The sequence below is a fragment of the Triturus cristatus genome, chromosome 12 (assembly GCF_964204655.1).
Source record: "Triturus cristatus chromosome 12, aTriCri1.1, whole genome shotgun sequence".
In the NCBI taxonomy this organism is placed as follows: Eukaryota; Metazoa; Chordata; class Amphibia; order Caudata; family Salamandridae; genus Triturus; species Triturus cristatus.
The window spans coordinates 681,696,335-681,714,466 of record NC_140595.1 but is presented as its reverse complement, the minus strand read 5'-3'; the positions used below and the strand labels follow the sequence as shown (position 1 = coordinate 681,714,466).

At 41.7% G+C, this 18,132-nt stretch overlaps 1 protein-coding gene across 3 annotated transcripts in view; it reads left to right on the top strand.

Annotated features, from left to right (window-relative positions):
* The window catches only part of PLCG2 (phospholipase C gamma 2), a 436,087-nt gene that overhangs the window by 194,539 nt on the left and 223,416 nt on the right, over positions 1–18,132 (top strand). For all 3 annotated transcript variants that reach the window (XM_085638502.1, XM_085638503.1, XM_085638504.1), the window contains exon 3: positions 4,415–4,558. In XM_085638502.1, coding sequence (XP_085494628.1) covers positions 4,415–4,558 — 144 coding nt within the window. The remainder of the gene's footprint in view (positions 1–4,414; positions 4,559–18,132) is intronic.

The following is an 18,132-nucleotide window of genomic DNA, read 5'->3' as shown; positions in this document are numbered from 1 at the left end:
AAGGGCGTGTACCACTGATTCAGGTAGGGTTCTTCAGGGAGGACAAGCCTGCTCTGTTGTTCTAACAGGGTAGGCCCAGTACAGTGGCAGGGTCCCCTATCCGAATTGAATAAATAATCTTCTGGCCAGTGCAGGTTCTATCTCAATAGATACCTACAAATCAGACCTGTGCCAACAGAGATGTAAGGAATTAAATTGATTTCAGTCAGATAATGAGTATCAATAAGAGAAGTGGACTCGACCTTAGGCTAGGCTTTCACCAGAAAATTGCCTGAAACATGGTAAAACAATGTGAAACAAGTATAATTCAGATACTCTCCTACTGGTGTCCTTGGTTCTTCTTTGCTAGCTTAGCCCTGAGGACCAAGGCAAACCTTGGGTAGAATGGGTTTGTGGTATGTGGTGGGGGAACACAACAACCAAAACAACATATTGTTCATGCAATAAGGAACATAGTAGTACACCACAAGAACTATAAAAGTAGAAAAATGTGGTAGGAAGACAGGCCATATTTGCAGGTAGTGGTCCAAACAATCTAATGCCATTCCAAATCTGTTCTCCAATTGTTTTCATTCATGGGTACCACAGATAAAAGCTGAAGTTCATCATCGTCAAAGACTTCGCTTACAGTGGTATTTGGGGAGAAAATCATCCACACCAGGTGGCTACACTGGGCGAGGGAGTACTAAAGTTGTATACACATGATCCAAAGACTCAGTGAACCAGACTCAGCTCACATGGATGGATCCAGGTGGGAGAAGGTGCTCTTCCACCAAGGAGGCTTGGTGTGAGGATTCTAGAAGAGACTCAAGCCCTCCATCCTTTCGTTCTTCTTTTTCACTGCTCCTAGGGCTACTGTGGTTTCAGTGGGTGTTTCTAATGATTTGTAGCTGAGAAATTAAATATCAGTGGCTGGCACAGGTCAAGAATGAAAACATATATGAACAAACTATGTCCTAGGAGAGGTAAAGAAGCAGATGACTACCTCTTAGCACTATATGTGAAAAAAGACACCTTGAAACATATTTCCAATAGAGAGAAACGTTACATACCACCTGTCAAATCAGATATGGTTGAAAAAGGGGTGGCTGCCTCCACTCTTAGAGGTTATTTACTGTAGAACTACTACTATTATGTCAAACCATCCTGCCTCAGCTTAGCGATTTGTCAGAATGTCAGTGAAGGGCTATTTGAACAGGAGCTAGATGGAATAGCAGATTTGTTTTTTTAAAGAGCACCTGTGGCTTAGGCCTGGTCAGCAGGTCCTATACCATAGGAAGAGCTAGAACTTTTAAGTATCTGTGCCACACCTAAGGCAGATGAATATCACTACAGAAATGGGCCCACTAGTCTGAGGTAGTGAAGAGAGGTCTTGCTCATGCAGAGGCAAAACGTTTGGTGGTAGAGAATTTAGCTTGTATATCTGCCACATTGCAGAGTGCCATAATGGTTCTGATAGAGGGTGAAGATGCACAATATCAGACAGCTGCCCTTGATGGTCTTGTAATGGTGACAAAAGTGGAGGAAGTAAAGAAATGTTGTTCTAGAGTTTATACCACAGTTGCAGAGCCCAGGTGACTCAAGGTGATGTTGTTCAGCAGCTCATCAGTGCTCTCACCCCAAAGGCAACACCTTAAGACAAAAACTTACATAGACAGGTCTAGGCCTCCCCCAGCACGTAGTGTTTGTTTAATAAGGATCGCTTGATATGGTCTTGGATTGCCCTAGAGCTGCCGCTTACTTTTGCTGGAGTGTCTACCTCCCCCATTCCCCTTCTCTCCGTTGCCAATTGATTTTATGAAAAGTGCAATAATCTTTTTTATGTACCTCAGCCTGGGGAACTGGATAAGATTCGGGCCTACAGAAACATCTGTAGTGTTAGCAGTCGACCAGTCTTCAAACCGATTTAAATAACATGACTACCCTATAAAAGGTGTCTGCACACAGTGCTATGCAGTGCAAAGACGTCTGTGAAAGGGTTGGGTGTTCTGCTTGGAACATGCAGTTTTAAATAGCGGAAACTCGACCCAAAGGTATTGGAGCACCAGTTACTTTACACAAGGGCAAGGTTAAGTGATTTGCCATGAATCACAGGATGTTGAGCCGACCCCGAGACTCAAACCTGGTTCTCCAGGTCCAAGGCCAGCAGCTCTGGCTGTTACGCCACACCCTTTCTTGTAGCTGCGAACAGTACAGTTGCAACTGAGGCATTTCGCCCAGTAGATTATATATATATATATATACATATATATTTTATATTATGTAATATATCGACGGGGTGGAAACAGCACATCTTCCAATATATCATTTGAAGACTGGATTTTAGCAATGTGCTTAATCAATTTTGATAGTACACACTAAATCCAGAGAGCTGTATAAGGCACCATTATACAAAGTTATGGTAAAGACACAAATACTCACCTGCAGCATACCACAATGGTGGAGAACAGGAAGCAGAAATGAGCCTGCAGTTTTGCAATTTTTGCAGGATCCAGGGGTGGTGGGGGTGGGGAGGGAGATCTGAGCATGACAGAGGGGTTGGTGATTTTTATTCTTTATTTTTTTTATTTTACAGAGTTTTATATAGCGTGAACTTGACCCAAATCGGGTATCAGAGCGCTTTACATAGCACCAGTTGCATTACATGAGGACACATCCATTTTTGTAATTGTTTTTTGTTAGGCACGGGGAGATTAAGTGATTTGCCCAGCATCACTGGATGTTCTGCGTCATTGCTGAGACTCAAACCCAGTTCCCCAGATTTGAGGTCAACCGCCCTAGCCGTTAGGCCAACTCCTCTCTGCAGGCACAGATATGTAAGTTAAACAGGAAATGATTAGTTAGTCCACTAAAAAATGTTGGAATAGAAAAGATTTTAGTGAAGCAGTGATCGTAGCTCAAAAGATAGGACATAGTGAAGGATGGTCTAGATGATGAGGTCATCCAATAAGAAAGACCAGACTTAAGTCTACTTCTTCTTTGATTTGGGGACTTCCATTCTTAATATCCAGTGGCTCCTTAATCAATTGGCTCCACCTGAGAAACTTAATTTTATAAAAGATGAGCAAAAGTATTGATCAGACTGAGGGCTTTGAAATTATTGGGGCCATTTCTAGGGACAGAAAATCAAGGTTCTGAAGAACATGACAGTGTTCTTGCATTTGTGTATCTCAGTGAACTGGTGTGCTGAATCATGCAGTCTGGATCAGGCAGGGCCTGGTCTAGATTTGATCTCCTCCAGGCACTGTTTGAGGTTCTGTATGTTGGTGAATGGATGGAGGTGTTATCCACACATAATGCTACATACAGAAAACGTTTTCAGCCTTTAAACACTGCACATTGTTATGTTCCTTTCAAGCTAGGCACACACCCTAGAAGTCCAAGCACATACATATATCGCGTTGCCCAATTTTTCCAGTACAGCTCCCAGCAGCTTCGTAGTTTCATGTCGAAGCTGAATCCCAGCGATCCTAACGGTACCTTGTCGAACATTGCCAACACGTTGGTAAAAAGTGCAGCTGGTCATTCAGACTGTTATCATTTGGTATCTCTGGTTGTTACCTGAATTCACATGCAGTTCATTATTCTGCCATCTAGTGGTTGGGCATGGAAATGCATTTAAAGTGAAAGTTTCACCAGATCCCACACTACTTCTCAGCAGACATGAGTTCATCATTACGCTTCACACGTACAAAAGGAGTGTCCGATACCATCAAGTATGGTTGTTTATATAGCTTTTACAATACCCCTTGCAAAGTCTAAATAACTTTTCAGATAGTTCAGTAAATAGCTACTTCAGCTTTATTTTTCATACACTCCTTCGTAACCCCAGCATGTCACTGGAGTTCACTCACTTTCGTTCAGTTCTTGGGCATTATTCAGGTTCTTGGTTGAAAGGGTGATGGCTACAGTTAAACCTAAGTGGTAAACGTTCTGATATTGGTTGGTTGGAATTGTTGAGCAAGCTTCATGGGACATAAGCACCCATGATGCTGAATAGTGTAAAATATATGCAGCTGTGCATACAGGTACTTACCCTCTTAATGTAGTGATAGGGAACACATTGTGGCAGGGTACCTGAACTGTCTCCACTGCTTCATAAAGTGCACAGAAGTGCTTTGAACTAGTGCAGCATGCATGTCTGTGTTATTAGGACCTGAGAGGTTCTGGAGTTCAATACATTATTTTAACACTTTTCTTTCCAGCCTGTAGAAACAGCTCTAGCACCACTAGGCCACCTGTTAAGTGTGGAATGGTGAAGGTAATGTGTGATGCCTTTGAAAAAACACAGAAGGAAAATAAGCATCTAAACATATATTAACTGTGTATTTGTAACTTGCATCTTGATTTTTGAATGTTATATTTGGTGTAGGATGAAATCTTATTTTGATTTTTGTATTGTTTTCTCTTTCAGTGGATATGGTGGAAATCAAGGAAATTCGTCCAGGAAAAAATTGTAAGGACTTTGAGCGCGGGAAAGCAGCAAAACTGAAAGAGGACTGCTGTTTCACTATCTTCTATGGATCTCAGTTTGTGCTGAACACCTTAAGTTTAGAAGGTACATTTTTGCAATTGTTTATACTTCTTATACTCATTACTAACCTCATGACTGTGGTATGTTTTTTACATAAGTAACTTTAGTAAAGTGTACTAACACTCCAAGGGCTTTCTAGATCCTCTAAGAAATGAGATTGACATTTGGTGGAATTAGTGAGACCAGAAGGGGTAGAACAGCCATTTCATGACGAGTTTATGAAAATAAACTAAATTATGTGTTGGACCTGGCCCTTTTTGCAGGTTTACCCCAAACATTTTGCCTCCTATTTTTCTGGCCTCTTTTTGTGGGCTTTAGGACTCTGGGCACTTTACCACTTCTGATCAGTGCTAAAGTGAATATGCTCTCAGTGTAAATTGTAATTCTGATTGGCTATCCATGACTGGCATATTTGTGTTACAGGTAAGTGCCTAGTAGAGTGCACTGTGTGTGTCCTGTTCCTGTAAATCAAATGCTACTAGTGGGCCTGCAGCACTGGTTGTCCCGCCCACATGAGTAGCCCTGTAAACTTGTCCCAGGTCTGCCATTCCAGTATCTGTGAGTACAGTTTTAATCTGCCATGTCGACCTGGCAATTCCACCCACTTGCCAGGCCATAACCTTCCCTTTTACTACAAGTAAGGCACCCCTAGGGTAGGCCCAAGGTACCCCCGTGGGCGGGGTGCAGTGTATGTGAAAGGTAGGACATATACTGGTGTGTTTTACATGTCCTGATAGTGAAATACTGCCAATTTAATTTTTCACGTTTGCAAGGACTAACTCTCCATAGGCTATCATTGGAGCTGCCTTGTAACATTTTACAACTGTAAGTTTCATTTGGCAACCGCTAGAGATTTGGAGTTTGGGCTCCCAGACCTCAGGATTTAAAAACACATATTTTAGTGAAGATGTTTTTTAAATTGTGTGTTTGAAAAAGCCACTTTTAAAAAGTGGGCATTTTCATGTTTAACTATTTTGTGCCTCTGCCTGCCTGTGGAATCAACATCTAATTTAGATTGACAGGAGCCTGCTTGAGCATTAACTCTAGACAGTCACACAAAATGAGTTGAGGTGTGCCCTGCACCAGGCTGTTGTCCCTTCCTGAGCTAGAGTGGTGGACGGAGCGGTCACCTGCACCTGAATAGGGCTGTGCCTGGCCTTTCACAATGCTGTGTCCACCCCCCTGGAGTGTGTCTCGAGCTAAGACGAGGCAGGACCAGAGCTTGTGCACTGCAAAGACAAATCCTTTGCAGAATGCCCACTTCAAAGGCCAAAAAGGGTATAAGTATTGGACCTAAATCTCTAGACTTTTAGAACACTTTTGGATCAACAGGCACCTCTGCCAAGGAGAAGAAAAGAAGAGCTGTGAGGAAGAGTACTGCCCCTTTGCTGTGTGCCACTTTGCTGGTTTGGCCTGCAATTGCTGCTTCTGCTTTGAAGAGGAATAGGACTGGACATTGCTACATATCCTGCTTGTGAAGTTTCTCCAAGGGCTTATGTGTCCTTGCCTCCTGTTGGAAGTCTCGGGACCATCAAAGTCTTCACCTGCAGCATCCCTGAACTCCACGGCTGTGAGTTCTGACCTGCCTTGTGGTGCCAAATCCAGTTCTGGACCTTTGGAGGTTGTTCCTGCTGCAAAGATCTGCTTGAAACCATCAAAATTGACGCATCATCCTTTCAGCGACTGTTTTTCCGACGCAGCACTGCCACACGGGAGAAATGTCCACACACTGCTGCCATGCGGCCGAAAAAACCGACATAGCACCTGTCAGTTCCCAAAGAAACCGCCGCAGCCCAAGTTCAGCACACCGTGTCTCTGAAGTCCGAGACCCCTGCTCGGATGAAGGCCCTGCTCTGTGACTGGGAAGAATCGACACATCATGGGACTGTGGCTGAAGAAATCGTCACAGCACCTGTTTGCCGCCACCGCAATGACCTCCAGCGCGGCTGGATTTCCACATATTGCACCAGTGAGTTTTTTTCAAATGCATCACCCACAGACTAGAACTGTCTTGGATTTTGACGCTTTGCTTACCCTACAGTCCGGATTTGACGCAACACTTCTCCTGCATACAGCAGAACTGACAGTCCGTGGACTCAGGAACCAACGCATCACTGTGTTTTCCGATGCTGCTTTACTTTGCAGCTGTTTTGTCTTGTGGATTTTGATGCATCTGAGGTACTTTGTTTAAAATCACTGCATCCATAGAATTCTATGACCAGATTTGCTATATACCTTTTGAATTCTGTATTTTGGATTTTTGTGGTTTTGGTCTTGTTTGGCTTGGATAACATACTTTATTTTTATAAAGTGGTGGGCTGTAAATTTGCAGTGTTTTCACTGGGTTACTGTGTGTTATGTACACATACTTTACACATTGTCTCTGAGATAAGCCCGACTGCTCGTGCCAAGCTACCAAAGGGGTGATCAGGGGCTATCTGGGTGTGTAACTCCTTTATCCTCACAAAAAGGAAGGGTCCCTACTTAGACAAGGTGCATACCACTGCCAACTAGGGACTCCGATTTCTAACATTATGTCATTTCATAAAGGAAGAGCAAACAGTTCCTGAGAGAATTGTCAGCACTGAAAACGTGTATCTTCTGAGTCTTTCGAATCTGTGGAACTAATGAGAAGTCTAAATTACTAGACAGTAAAGATCATATTGGAGAATATGTAATTATGGTTTCTTTTTTTTTTAATGAGCAGTGTAGAGATTTGAATATAATCCTAGCCTCTAGAGGACGCCAATGAAGGGTGGGTAGAAGAGGTTTTGAATTTGTGGGCTTCTAAAATGAGAGCAGTTGCTGCATAATTGATGTTGTGCATTCATTCTGGTGTAAATTTGTGCATGCCTAAATCTAAAGTCTTTGCTGCAGTCCAGACATGACTGACTAGTAGCCAACACAGTGCCATTTCTACTCTTCAGGGTAAGGTAGGGTAGATTAGTATTCAGATGATTTGAAGAAAAGAAGCATGTGGAGATAAAAGAGTTGACTTTTCTTGGCAAGCTGGAGATCAGATTCCAGAATCTCTGGCTTCCTGTGTGCAAATCTATGTAATGCACCTAGACGTTATGTTTGATTCCATTCTAGAAGCTCTGGGCCAGCTTTGGATGTTTGAAAACAACAGGAATCGCACAGATCTGAAAAAGTGCATGGCTCTTAGCTGTAGTAATTAGGGGTTTTGTGGAGCCCCTCTTTTAGTTAACCAGATTAAAAAATAATACTGAGGAGTCGGGTTATCGGGCATTTTTTCTGCACCACACCATTACAACTGTTTCTTAAAATTGACTGGGATTCACAAACGTAATACCTCACAAATCCCATTATTTGCATATATGTATCCTGCAGTCTTTAGGTTCTGCGGACAGTGGAAATGGATAGTGGAAAAAGGTTTTCAGCAGTTATCGCCCAATTTCCCTGGACATGCTCTAAAAATGGTGGAACGTCTCCTGACAATGTCAGTACCACTGCAACTATTTCTACCATAGGAAACATCCTGTTCTGAATGGGTCTCATTGTTTTCCATTAAATTTCAGGGTAATTCCTCAGGTACTGATATATTCATATGTACCTTCTCAGACCAGCTTCCATGCCTGTCATCTCACCAGCATTTGGCAGATGTCACCCTCTTTGTGCTTCTCTTCATCTGCCTAGCAAACGAAATGCCTCCATGAGCTTTAATGGGGTTCACCCATTTTCATACCTATATCACCCTCCAAAAGAGAGCTCAATCTTTAAACCATCATAATGGGATCACCTTCTTAAACAACTGACTCCACCCACATATTTGAATCAAGTGATTGACTAGGTTTTGTTTCCCTTGGTGCCATTTTTGCCCCAGTAAGTGAAATGCTCAGGGAATACATTCTCCTGCTCTATTTGTAGTGTACAATTAAAGAGAAGATCTACAGTGCTGCTTACAATGGATAACAAAGGATAGAATTACAAAATCTTAAGTGACAAAGACATTAATGTTCTCTTCACTGGCCCGGTCTCCATTTCTTATTGGAGCTATATCTCCGGACTCCAGGATTTATGTGTTACACCCATAGGGGCTCACCTATCAGGGACATTGTGTGAAACATGGAAGGTAGAGTCACAGTCTCCCAGATGACCAGTAATCCATTATGGAGCTATGTAAGGTACCTTTCCTGACTCCCTCAAAGTTGGTCAGTTCCTACCACTGTTGAAAAAATGTAAAAAATTGCCTGGTAGTGTTCTGGTCAGCTTCTGGTCCATCACTACCTTGCCCTTTCTTCGGAAACGCCTTTAAAAGTGGACAGCACTCCACCTTCTGCTCCATCATTCCACTGATTCACTTCCTCAACCTGGCATCTGTCCCATGTTTAGCACAGAGGCTGTTACCATTCAGGTAAGTAATAGTGCCCAGCATACCTGGATGATGGAGGGGCATTTTGGTTTTGCCCCTTGATCGCACAATGTTTCATGCCAATAGGGCTGACAATGCTCTCTTATCCGTTATACCTACTAGATGGGCATGGAGGGCTCAGTTTTGGTCTGGTTCTCATCTATCGTCTTTGGCTACTTACATTTATAAAGATGGGATTTCCCAGGTTCACTGTCATCTCAAAGCACTTTGCAATACCCCGGGGTTTCCTTGCTTTTCTATGCCTATATGGAACTTCTGTGCAAGCTGTTGCATAGAATGACATCTTCATCTTCCAGTAAATCCGACACTCTTTTTCGTGTAGTGATCAAGTCCACTCAGTTCAGATGATGTAAGGAGGTTTATTAGAAGATGGTACAAGATCACAGGAAGATTAGAACAAGACCAGAGGGAGACCATAAGTAGATCAGATAAAGACCCCACCAGGAGCAGCCAGCTCAGCCCAGTCAACTGTCATTACTCTCTCTGCAGATTCCCAACATTCTGACAGCATCATCATATTAACATTCCACTAGTGGTAGAATGGCATTGCATTAGCATAAACAGGATATAACATATCCCCCTTTCTTATACGGGAAAACAACAAGCTAGAAACAGAAGAGGAGAACATGAGAAGGTGAAAGCAAAAGAATTAAACAAAAGCAAAGACCAACAATGAGAGAACATCTATCAAAAGAAGAGCAGTGTGAGAACAACAATAGAAAGAAGAGCAACAAGAAATCGAACATAGAAACCATCCTCCCTTCTTACACAATAGCGAAGAAGCATCAATGTAAGAGAAAAGGATAAAAGAAAGCACAAAAGACTTCCCCAAAACGCACCTACTGGCCAGAACAGGGATGAAATGGGGCTGAAAAGGGAAAACTAACAGAACACAGGGCTACAGGCTGCGACAAACCAGAGGAAGGAAAAACGACAGAAAAGCAAAGTAAAGTCCAGAATCCACAAGAGACACGAGAAGAAGAAGACAACAGCAATGAAGAAAGAACAAGGAAAATGAGGAAAAGTATACGGCTAAACCTCACCCTTCAGAAACACCATCATCAATACAAAATTTGCAATATAATGTAAAGATAACAGTGCATAATAATAATAATTCAAACTATATGTGAGGTTCGGGAGGACTATAACCCAAAAACACGCCCTAGAAATATAAGGCAAAACAACAGTAACAGATGGGGCTAAGACCCCTATGAACATAGTCCTTGTAAACTTGACAATATGTAAAAAAACCAAATATGGGTAGGAACACATATGGTAAGAACAGTAAGCGTTTGGGTAAGAACCCGCACTACTGCAATAGGACTGTAACCTTTGCATGGGTACACCCTGTAGACGGGTACAATTGAAAGCGTACGGGTAAGAACCCGCAAATTGATTCATGCGAAAGGACTGTAACCTTTGCATAGACGCACCTTGTAGACATGTACATTAGGAAACGTACGGGTAAGAACCCGAGTACATGAGTAGGAACACATGACTAACCTCATGAAGTAGAGATACGTAAAAATAATTGAAATAAAACTGTGTGCAAGAGTACAGTGAGCAGATGGGACTTCAACCCATTGCTGGCAAATGGGACTAAAACCCATTGCAGTCCCTGAGTAAGGAGATAAGAAACATGCAAAAAGAACAACAAACTCATGGTAAAACATTTGTAAAAGAAACAGAAATGTAATGACATAGGCCTGTGACACACGCCGGTGAGCGACTACTCACCTGAGAAACAAAAGTAAAAAAACACCCAATATGCAAAAGGACTCTGCAAAAATAACACAAACGTTGAAAATTGCAAGTATTTGGAGAAAACTTTGCTGCCAACTCACATGTGACATCCCATCCTCGTCGCCGAAATTCTGTAGTGATCAAGTCCACTCAGTTCAGATGATTTAAGGAGGTTTATTAGAAGATGGTACAAGATCACAGGAAGATTAGAACAAGACCAGAGGGAGACCATAAGTAGATCAGATAAAGACCCCACCAGGAGCAGCCAGCAGGCAGCTCAGCCCAGTCAACTGTCATTACTCTCTCTGCAGATTCCCAACATTCTGACAGCATCATCATATTAACATTCCACTAGTGGTAGAATGGCATTGCATTAGCATAAACAGGATATAACAATCCGACACTCTTTTTCATCTGGGTGACAACACAAGCTGATGTCCTCTGCCTTGGGGGCTTATCGGCTATTATCAGGAACTGAATGTCGTCTACCTTTCTTAAGCTTCAGTAGGCCAAAACTGTGTACTTCTTGTCTAACCATCTTCTCACTTATCTTCTGTTGCTCCATGGCACTCCACTCTTAACATATGAAGATTTTGTTTTTCTTCTGTTAGGTTTATTGTCTCTGCTTCACCCTTGACTCAACACTGAATTTTATATCTAATCTAATGTTAGCAGGCTTGTTTGCCCCTGCAGAATCCACATTTTTCAGTTAGAAATAGTACGCCCTTACTTTTCTCCTATGACTTTAATACCACCACCCAAACCCACATTGTATCCAGACAGAACAGAGGCAGTGTCATCCTACCTGGCATCCCAGCTTCCCCACTGTCACCCTATGCACAGTGCTCCATTATTCAGTTTGTCTCACTAATGGAAATTAGTAATTCAGTCACAGCACTTCTCTTCTTTAGTCTCTTCACTTGTTCCACTTTTACTTTTTGGTTTCCTACAAAGTATATTGATGCATTGCCTACATTGTACTCCACCTGGCTGGTAAACTGCAGTTCACTGATTGTGTTATCTACAGAAAAGACGGCAGGAGCGAGGATATTGCGCCCCCCACCATTTTGTCTGTATACAGGTGAACCCATTTTGCCTTGGAAAAAATGGAAAAAATTAGTTCATTCATTGTCAATGGGGTGTGGGGGTTAACATGGCCATTGTGCCTGAGTAGGAAAGAGTGGCAAAGCACAAAATGTGGAAGAGGGCCCAAGTGATATCCAAAGTCAGAAAGTATTTGACAGATTAAGCACCAGAATGGCACTTTTATGAGACAAATTGATAGTGGTATTACCTGAATGTGAATCTAAGATTGGTGGAACGGTGGTGACAGATTTAGTTGGTTCAGCTTCACCGTACACTATCATGGAAGACAAGAAATGGAAGGAAGTATATGATAAGAAGAATGTTTTGTTTCTTTTCCGGGAATCAACCCTGGGGGATGTAGGAGTATCAAGACTGATTCAATTGGATTTTGGTGATGAGAATTTCCTTCAAGGGCAGAGAAATGGTAGGGAAGGTATATGTTGCCAAATGTTACACAAGAATGAACAGCACACACAGTTTTACGTCCCTTTAAAAATATAGTATACATATTTTAAAGACATGGGTTGCACAAAATTCATCCGCTAATCCTTTGTGTATAAAACTTCTTTATTCAAATCTTCATAAAATCAGATTTTCACGTAGCCAACACATTTCGTCTCTTCACAAGAGACTTCTTCAGGGCTTGAGAACACCAAATATATATATATATATATATATATATATATATAGATATATATATAAAATCTGAACATATAACGTTCTTTACCACTTAAAACGAAATTTGCATAACTCAATTTGCATAATTGTATGTTGTTTATCCTCGCACAGTTGCGGTATTATTTATTCATCCCTTTATCCGAGAATATAGCCACTATGTGCCACCCAGTTTCCAAATGCTTCATTCCTTACAGAGCAATATTTCCTAATGATCTGAGGCGAGCAGACCACAACAAATCATAATTTTAACATTTTTTACCTCAAATTTCTTGGGGAATCAATACTTCATATCATTTTCACATCATCATACATAGTCTCTAACCCCTAAGGTGAACAATCAGATTGGATAACCTGACTCTTATCTATTCATTGACTTCTTCATTACTCATTTCTTGTTCATATTTGGATATAGTTCACATGTGTATTATGGCATATCAAATGAAGATGATTCTTAATTTAAAATACACCATACCGGTATATGTTGCCAATCATGCTGACAACTCTCTTAGATGGAGGCATCAAAGGGCCTTGGTATCACCGTGAATACCAATACCCTGGACCAGGTGTTGTTGAGTGGAGCTGTCTTTTTTTAACATAGTGGATCTCCTGGCTGCCTACCACCAGGTTCCCAGGCCCTGACTTTCTATGTTATAACTTTGGGTGCCTTCGGGGGCATTAATATGTTGTTTAGTTTGGCACCTGTCGTGGCATGTTGCAAAGGATTATGAAAAATGTTTTGGATGGCCTAGTTGATGTGATGTTCTTCCGGGGCAATATTCTGGCCTATAATGGGGATAAAGAAAGTCATGAAAAGACCTTGAGAAAAGTGTTCTTCTAACTGAAGGATAATGTCTCTAGCTTAAAAGACAACAACTTAAACTTAGAGTTTTTGTGGTGTCATATCTGGGGCATACCATTCTGGTGAGGGCATTGTCAGACTCAGTGGCTAAAGCCATAAAACAGAATATAAGGCTAAAGTTAGATCCTTTTTAGGCTTGGCAGAGCATTATTCGAAATACATTCAAGATTTTGCCAGCATTGTACAACCCCTTACGTTGTAGCAGAAGCAAGATGCAAAATTTGCTTGATTATGCAAAGTTAAAAGTGATGTTGGCAAAATGCTCACAATGCGGCACTTTGATGTCACAAGAAAAAACACTTCACCACTGATGTTAGTGTGAGAGGGATGGGGGCAGTATTATTCCATTGTGTGGATGGAAAAGAGTGAGTGAATGCCTCACACTCCCTTGTGGGGAAGACAGATGCTCTGTTATTGAGTGCAATGCACTTGGTTATTCAAGGCCTATACATCCTTTTAGATTCTTTCTTTGGGGTCTTCCATTTGTGGTAAAGACAGAACATACACCTCTAGTGCAGATAAGATGGTTTTTCTTGAGTAAATCTACTCTTTGCTCCCAGTAAACATGGATGGTAGTCTTTTAAGTCAGCTAAACTTGTCTCATGTTAATTTTGAGAGTGCAGTCCTGGGATTCTTTTTAGCCCAAATGAACAAGTTAAGAAGATCATCGATAGTTAAAAAAAGAAGAGCAACTACCCCAGCAATATCATGATTTAATAATTAATGCTTCTATTCTGCCCCACCAAGATAACAATGTAGCTGGCCTGACCTGGTGTCAAAAGTGTGTCTCACTTCATGGAATAAAAAAAAAAAGAAATTCTTGACAGATGCAGCTAAATCATGAATGAATTGAGTATTAAGTAGGTGATCACTATAGATTGCCATTGTAGTTGAATTTTCTCTATCATTGCCTTTGTAAAATGGATAAGTTGTAATGATTCGACCTAGCTTTGTTTAGACCAGGAAATTCTTGAGTGGTACTTATTATCACTGGGTTGTATGATTTAATATGTTCAACATATAGAATTATATCATCTGCACACACCTCTAGTTTGTATGGTTTTTCCCCATATTTGAATACCTCTGAAATAACAGTTATTGTTTAATGCTTACAAAAGAGGTTCCTTAGCTATTAAAAAGAGAATGAAGGGGGTGGAAGCAACGGGCAATTCTGCCTTGTAACCTGTTCTCACTGAAAGATAGTAGAAGTAGAATATGTAACATTAACTCTCACAATAGATTTTGGAATTTGATAGAGTGATATCACTACCATTATTAATTCCTCTCCCAAACTAGCTTTTTGTAGAGTGACTTGGATTGGAGGAAAGGCCATGACACCTGACGAAAATCCTTTTAGGCACCTAGAGTGACAATTGCGGCCAATTTGTTTTCATATGCTCCATCAATCACATGAGCTCCCAGCCTGGTGTTATAATTCAACGTAATCCTGGTCATGAATCCAGTCTGTTTTCTAGAAAAGATGTGAGGAAATAATGTGGTCATCCCATAAGAATGTTCAAATACATTTTGCGCTCAGTTTGTTCAAGATGGGACAGTAATGAGCATAATAGTGAGATTTCTTTTACATTTTCTTTAGGAAATAAGGGTCTGATTTAAAGTATGGCAGAGGGGTTACTCTGTCACAAATGTGACATATCCTATCTGCCTTATTATAAGTGCATTAAATCCTATAGACACTTGTAATAAAGCAGACTGGGTGTCTGTCATGTTTGTGATGGAGTATCTGTCTGCTAAACCAGGCCCTAAAACAGTAGATGCCTCAGTATATGAGCATGAAGCCACACAGATGAGTGAAAAATGGGAGAAAAGATCCATCAAGTCAGGGGCAAGAATCTCTTTACAGCCTTATAAAATACATTTGGAAAGCTGTCCAAATGTGGAGCTTTACCTAGGGAAAACACATTTATCACTTTATCAATTTATATTCCGTGTTGTCCACATTTAAACATTTATTCTGTTGTTCAGAAAGTCTAAGGAGGTGTGGAAAAAAATACATAGGCAGCACGGTTCATCCTGCCAAAAAACGAATATTATAACACACTTGAGCAATAATGAATCAGGATGACACATATCCAGTAGCAAGGCATTTTAAGGAGATTCATCAAAGGAGGAGTGATATGCTAAGCTACTTCTGTATAGATAAGGTGCCCCACAAAGAAAGAGGGGCGATAGAATTGAATGTTTGAGACGTCTTGAATCCAAATAAATCGTGGAATTTAGGATCCAAGTTCCTTGGGGCCTCAATTGTGAAGAGGAGTTGTGCACACATCTAGGAGAAGGATCAAATGAAAAATATTTTTGGGAATCTCCTCCCTCCCTCTCATCCCCTCCTCCCCTCTTTTGTTTCCTCTTCTGCTTCGTCGTCTTCTTATTTTCCTTATTTTGTATTATTTTGCCACATTTGGCTTTTCCTCAATTTCATATCTGTCTCTCAATTTCATTTTTTCTATTCTTTCTTTTATCTTCTCTGCATCACTTCCAGTTAGCTAGATCATACATTAGAATTCTAGCTAAACAAGTGACAATATGGGGATAATGCCGTGCTGTAAATCATGATTATGAAGTTTGAATATTCAGCTAGATACTACTCCAACATCAACTTATGAAAAATAATTCCCCAAGAGTTACTGGTGGACGCTGAGAGAAAAAAACTAAATAATAAGTTATATTACTACAATGCTGAATTTTGAATACATAAAATACAGCCAGATGATGTTAAGGTTTTATCTACTCGCACTTGATAAATGCATCAGGGAGACAGCCCATACAGGGCGTGATTGTCAACAATAATTTCATATTATATATATGAAAGGGACTACGAATAGATAACCTGATTGAAATTTCATGTTTATTTGTGCACTTGTATATTTGTATACAAAATTTGCGTAATTATATAAATTGATTTATGTTGATTTCAATATTTTCAAAAGAAAAGCATGTATGTAAATATTTATACATGTAAAAACTGAATTAGGTGCTAACATGGTAAAATTGCCGACACCAATACACAGAGAAATAAGGGAATTGCAGTCCATTTTCCATTACTGATCAACAGTTGCTGCCCAATGAAATCATGACATGACAAAATGTGAATGTGTTATAATGAATACTGATTTGACAAAACCCAGGAGGGCGAAACGCGTCTGTCAGTCTTTTGATTGCTTGTTAAGAATTTTGAATAAAGGATCGATTTAATAAGAGCCCTAAAGTGCACGACATACTTTTGTCGGAAAACTGAAATGCATATATATATATTTATACTATAATGTCCCTCTAACCTGTTATTTGTTTTAATGAAAAAATATATATATATCCTACTGGCGGTCGCCAGTAGGTAGATATAGTTAGGACCTATTTTCCATAGGAAATCTGCAACATTCTATTTGGAATAACTTTGGCGCCAATTGACGAATATTCGCGAAATTTTCAAAACATTTGGCCAGCTCCGGTCCGCTCCTATCCTGAAAGTTTCACAGTGATTCGTCAAGCGGGGGCCAAGAAAAAAGGGAGGGTCCCAAAACGCGTTTCCCCCATGCAATTTCCCATAGGACATTTAGCCGCAGCTACAGCCCGAACTGCTGAACGGAATTACACCAAATTTGGCAAAGAGGTAGTCCTTAGTTCAGACTTGTGCCTTTTGCTTAAATGGTGTAAATCCGTTTAGTAGTTCCTGAGAAAATTACATTTAAAAGTACATATATATCTATGGCCTCGGAGGATCCGCGCACCCAGCGTGCACCCAGCCGTGCATGAGCTGTATTCTAATTGGCTATCAACACTCCAAATCAGGAAGTGTTGGCAGCCATCTTGTGCCTCGGTAGAACCGAGGCACAAGAAACCTAAAAAACAAACGTGAAAAACGCAAAAAGGGGGCAGGATAGAAACACCCTGACCCCCTAGGCCTGCTCAGGGGGTCCCACAAGGAACCCCAGGGCCAAAAAAAGCATTTTTTAAAAACAAACTGCGAGATTTGCGCACCCAGCGCGAATTTCGGCTGAAAATTTAAAAAAAAAAAAAGCACGGACTCCCGCGCTTCTTTGGTAATTGCCCCCCGGGGAGGCCAAATCCCGGGGGCAATAGTTATGTAAAGAGGGGCCCAGAGGGTCCCCCCAGCCCCGGGGACCGCCACCCCCCGGGGACCGCCCTGTCATTGCAAACTGCTTTTCATTGAAGCGAGAGCAGGGAAACCTGCTCTCGCTTCAATGAAGCAAAGCAGATTGCTTTTCCACATGGGGAGCAGCATGTTATCTGCTCCCCATGTGGAAAAGCAATGCCGGCTCCCGCACGACGCGGGGAGCCGGCTGGGACCGTGGGGGGATTGGGGACCCCCCATGGCCCCCAACGAAGAGGGCCAGCCACGGGGGATGGGGTCCCCGGGGCTAGTAGTAGCCCGGGAGGTGGGCCACGCGGCCCCCCTCCTAATTTTTTTAAAAAAAAGCAACCAAAAAAAAAACGGCCCGGGGGATGTGGTCCCTGGGGCCATAATTGGCCACAGGAGGGAGGCACGGCAGCCCCCCTCCAATATATATATTTTTTAAAAACGGCCATGCCCCGGGGGATGGGGTCCCTGGGGCAAATTATGGCCTTGGGAGGGTGGCCACGCGACATGCTTCCCGATTTCTCTTTTTTTTTTTTAAACAAATTGGGGGCTGGCCCTGGGGGATGGGGTCCCCAGGGCCAATAAATTAGAAAAAGAAGGGGGGCTACACAGCCCCCCTTATGAAAATAAAAAAAAAGACGGGATCGGGCCAGAGGCCATGCCCCCCCCTTGCACCACTCTGCAAACGCGCCCCCTGGCACGTTTGCAGAGGGGGAACT